This window comes from Camellia sinensis, chromosome 3 (assembly GCF_055761805.1).
Source record: "Camellia sinensis isolate YWXY chromosome 3, ASM5576180v1, whole genome shotgun sequence".
Classification (NCBI taxonomy): Eukaryota; Viridiplantae; Streptophyta; class Magnoliopsida; order Ericales; family Theaceae; genus Camellia; species Camellia sinensis.
Window position 1 is genome coordinate 50,024,333 of NC_138963.1, and position 3,446 is coordinate 50,027,778.

Genomic DNA, 3,446 nt, shown 5'->3' on the forward strand with positions numbered 1-3,446 from the left:
GTACCCTCCCAACATACTAAAATTTCTCTAAGAAAACCAATATGAGATGCGATATGAAAAGATTACAAAAAAAATATGTGATGAGAATCTCTCAAGTTGGCCATCTAATTTGAGAAAATATTTAGGCTTGATTAACTGTTTTTGGAGCCAAAAATTTGAGAGAGTACTTAGGCTTGGTGAACTCATTTTGGAACCGACTTTGGTGATACCAATCATTCACTTTTTAGAGCGTATTGGATGGAATATTTATGCCAAAATGAGGGTTGGTTTGGGGTGTCCTAAAAAAGTGCATTTTTTTTTATCTTTTTACGAAAAGATGTGCAGAAAAGTAGAGAGGTGATGTGATGGAAAAAAGATAAAAAGATAAAAAGATGGATTATATAGGTTATGTCAAACCTAAATATCAATAGTTATATGTTGGAATCACATTTATAAAAAAATTAATCGACAATTATAATTTCAAAAATAACTATTCATTTTTTATAATACAAATGTGATTTAAATATATAACTATCAATATTCGATCGTTTTAATTTTTTATATAAATATTTTAATTAATAAATATTGAAAAATAAACGATTTGAATTAACTAAATCGCACCAAAATGGTCCATTCAAATAAGTTGTTGAAATAACAACCTTGATGAAATCCAAACCCAAATAATGTATATACCATTTCTCTAAATTTATTTTTTGCAAATCGCTTTTTCCTTGTTTCTCTTTTCCATATCCCCTTGTAAAATCCATGATAGAAACATAACCTGTGTGAAATTAAGAAAGAAGAACCGAAGAGACAGAGAGAAACCATGGTGACCGAATTGCACATTACAATTTCATTATTATCAGAGAAATTGCAGAATCTGCTAGTGCTTGCCAAGGGAAGATTTTTAATCTTTCCTGGACTCAGAAACAGCTTGCGTGTTGCCATCAACGAACTCAAACTGATTTTGAGCTTTCTCGAAGTCGAAGCAGAGAATAATACCAGTTGTAGCAATTCGTTACAGGCTCGTCTTCTTCCTACTGTTTACTTTGCAGAACACATCACCGATGTTTTCCTCCTAAATGCAAACATAACAAGAAGCAGATCAGATAGTGTCAGTGCAGCGTGTCAAATTATTCTTCAAAAGCCATTAATGGTGTTTCCACCACGGAGCCAAGTTCAATTCACCACCAAAATGAAGAAAATAGTAAATCATTTCAGAGCTTGCTATGGTGAATTGAAAGGCACCGACCTGATAATGACGTATTTGTTGGACGCGAAGATGCTGAAAAAGAGATCGTAGCACGATCGATCGACGACAACGAGAAAAGCCTCCCCGTGATTTCACTAGTCGGCAAAGAAGCAATCGGAAAGACAACTCTGCCAAGAAAAGTTTACAACAGACTAGACATTCGGCAGCATTTCCAGTGCCGTGCTTGGCTCCATGTTCCGAAAGAATTTTCATACAAAGATGTATTGCTTGTCATACTCCGACAGACTCCAAATTTATTGAAAGACATAGAGCTAATGAAGGAGAACGAACTCTCAATTTTCCTTTTCAAGATTTTAATGGGGCTCAGGTTTCTAATAGTCTTGGATGATATCTGCACCAATGATGACTGGCTCAAATTTGTGCGTCCCTTTGCAGATGCCGCGAATGGTAGCAGAGTCATAATCACTACTCGTGACTCTAAGGTCGCGTCGGAAGTAGATCTGTGGAGTCATCTTCTGAATCTGATGCAGTTAACAGAAGAGGATACTTGGGCATTGTTCTTGAACAGAGCGGTACCAGAAAATGGTTCACAGAATAATTTAAACAATGTCAAGGCCGAAATTCTGAGTTTATGTCGCGGTTTGCCTATGGCAATTGTCTTGTTGGGAGGCTTGTTGTCGACTGTGGAATTAAGCGAGTGGTCAACAGTCATTGATCATCTCCGTGCTCAAGATCATCATCATTTCTTAAAATGTATTGTTGATTTGAGCTATGAAAAATTACCATCTGGATTGAAGCTTTGTTTTCTTTATTTGGCTATGTTTCCTAAATCGTATGAGATTCCAACGTGAAGGTTATTGCAGTTGTGGGTTGCTGAAGGGTTTGTTCAAACACCGAATAAACAAAGCATCGACTCTCAAGATATGGCCATGACATGTTTGGAGCGAAGAAACATGATTGAAATTGTGGAAAGGAAATCCAATGGAAGCCCCAAGACATGTCGTATGCCGTGTTTCCTCTACAACATCTTCTTACCAAAAGCCGAGGATATAGGATTTCTTCACGTCCACCATCTCAATTCAGATTGCACACTTGCAGATTCACCTATTATTCGGAGGATTGCAGATCAGTTTTTTGGGGTTACGTCTACTTCGGAATCTCATACTCAAAATCTATGTTCTTATGTTTCTTTCGAAGCCGAAAAGCAAGTTACATCCAACACAAAAATTGGTAAGTTGCTTAATTCACTAGTCAATAAGGGGAAAAGTTTTGTTCCTTTGAAGGTGCTTCATCTAGAGGGTGTTTACAAACCTTCGCTACCCGAGAAACTCGGCCGATTCTCGAATAACCTAAGGTACATAGGCTTGCGATGGATCGGCCTATACACGTTTCCGGAGTCTATTGGGGATTTGCAATGCCTAGAGACTTTAAATTTGAAGTATACAAATATAACCGCTTTGCCGAGTTCAATTTGGAAGGCAAAGAGCCTTCGGCATCTCTATATGACCGGGTGTCCATTCGAAAGCCATCATCGAAAGAGTCTTCGACTTCAACATCAAAACTTGAGACCTTAACGGGGCTCGTGATTGGTTCTGAAGAGGAATCTGATGAAGAAAATGACAACTATCGCTTGGACCAGTTCACAGCCCTACGGAAATTAGGAGTCACTTGCCATTCTAAATCGATAAAGAAAACAGTTGAGTGCATTTCGCTACTCGACAAACTTGAAACCTTGAAATTAAGATCAAGAGACCTTCCATTTGGTCAACCTTCAGACCTGGTGTTGAGTCCTTTAAAAGACCATCAGACTCTGTCAAAATTGCATTTGTTTGGACTGATAAAAGATGGGATACACAATCTTTCTCTCAATCTCAAAATCCTAACATTGTGGATGTCAGAACTAACAGAAGATCCGATGCGTGTGCTAGGGAATCTGCCTCGGATAAATATCCTCAACCTTTTAGCACGCGCCTATGTTGGGGCGGAAATAAGACGTCTTTCTGGGGAATTTTGCGAACTCCGCGTCTTGAAATTGTGGATGCTGGAAAATCTAATGCAGTGGACAGTGAGGAAAGGTGCTCTGTCCCAACTTGTAGAATTAGAAATTAGAGGCTGTGATAATCTGAAAAGCTTGGAGGGGTTCAAGGAGCTGCCTGAATTTAAAGAAATGATTTTAACAAACATGCCACAAGAGTTTGTAGCAGATTTGAGAGAAAAGTTGGACAGAGACATAGTAGTCACCAATGAGGGGTGA

The 3,446-nt window shown here is 38.3% G+C and overlaps 2 protein-coding genes across 2 annotated transcripts; both read left to right on the top strand.

Annotated features, from left to right (window-relative positions):
• Nucleotides 1-805: 805 nt before the first annotated feature.
• LOC145821502 (disease resistance protein RPP13-like) lies at nucleotides 806-2,043 on the top strand. The gene is made up of 2 exons (XM_082918024.1): nucleotides 806-1,137; nucleotides 1,224-2,043. Exons 1-2 carry the CDS (start codon nucleotides 806-808, stop codon nucleotides 2,041-2,043), a joined length of 1,152 nt encoding a protein of 383 aa, XP_082774150.1.
• A 72-nt stretch (nucleotides 2,044-2,115) lies between these two features.
• On the top strand, nucleotides 2,116-3,446 carry LOC145821503 (uncharacterized). Its single transcript, XM_082918025.1, has 2 exons — nucleotides 2,116-2,422; nucleotides 2,632-3,446. Exons 1-2 carry the CDS (start codon nucleotides 2,116-2,118, stop codon nucleotides 3,444-3,446), a joined length of 1,122 nt encoding a protein of 373 aa, XP_082774151.1.

Coding starts and splice junctions, on each gene's coding strand:
- LOC145821502 (XM_082918024.1), top strand. CDS start 806: ATGGTGACCGAATTGCACATTACAATTTCATTATTATCAGAGAAATTG. Junction 1,138..1,223: donor CTTCAAAAGCCATTAATGGT/GTTTCCACCACG, acceptor GTGAATTGAAAG/GCACCGACCTGATAATGACG.
- LOC145821503 (XM_082918025.1), top strand. CDS start 2,116: ATGGCCATGACATGTTTGGAGCGAAGAAACATGATTGAAATTGTGGAA. Junction 2,423..2,631: donor TACATCCAACACAAAAATTG/GTAAGTTGCTTA, acceptor TTAAATTTGAAG/TATACAAATATAACCGCTTT.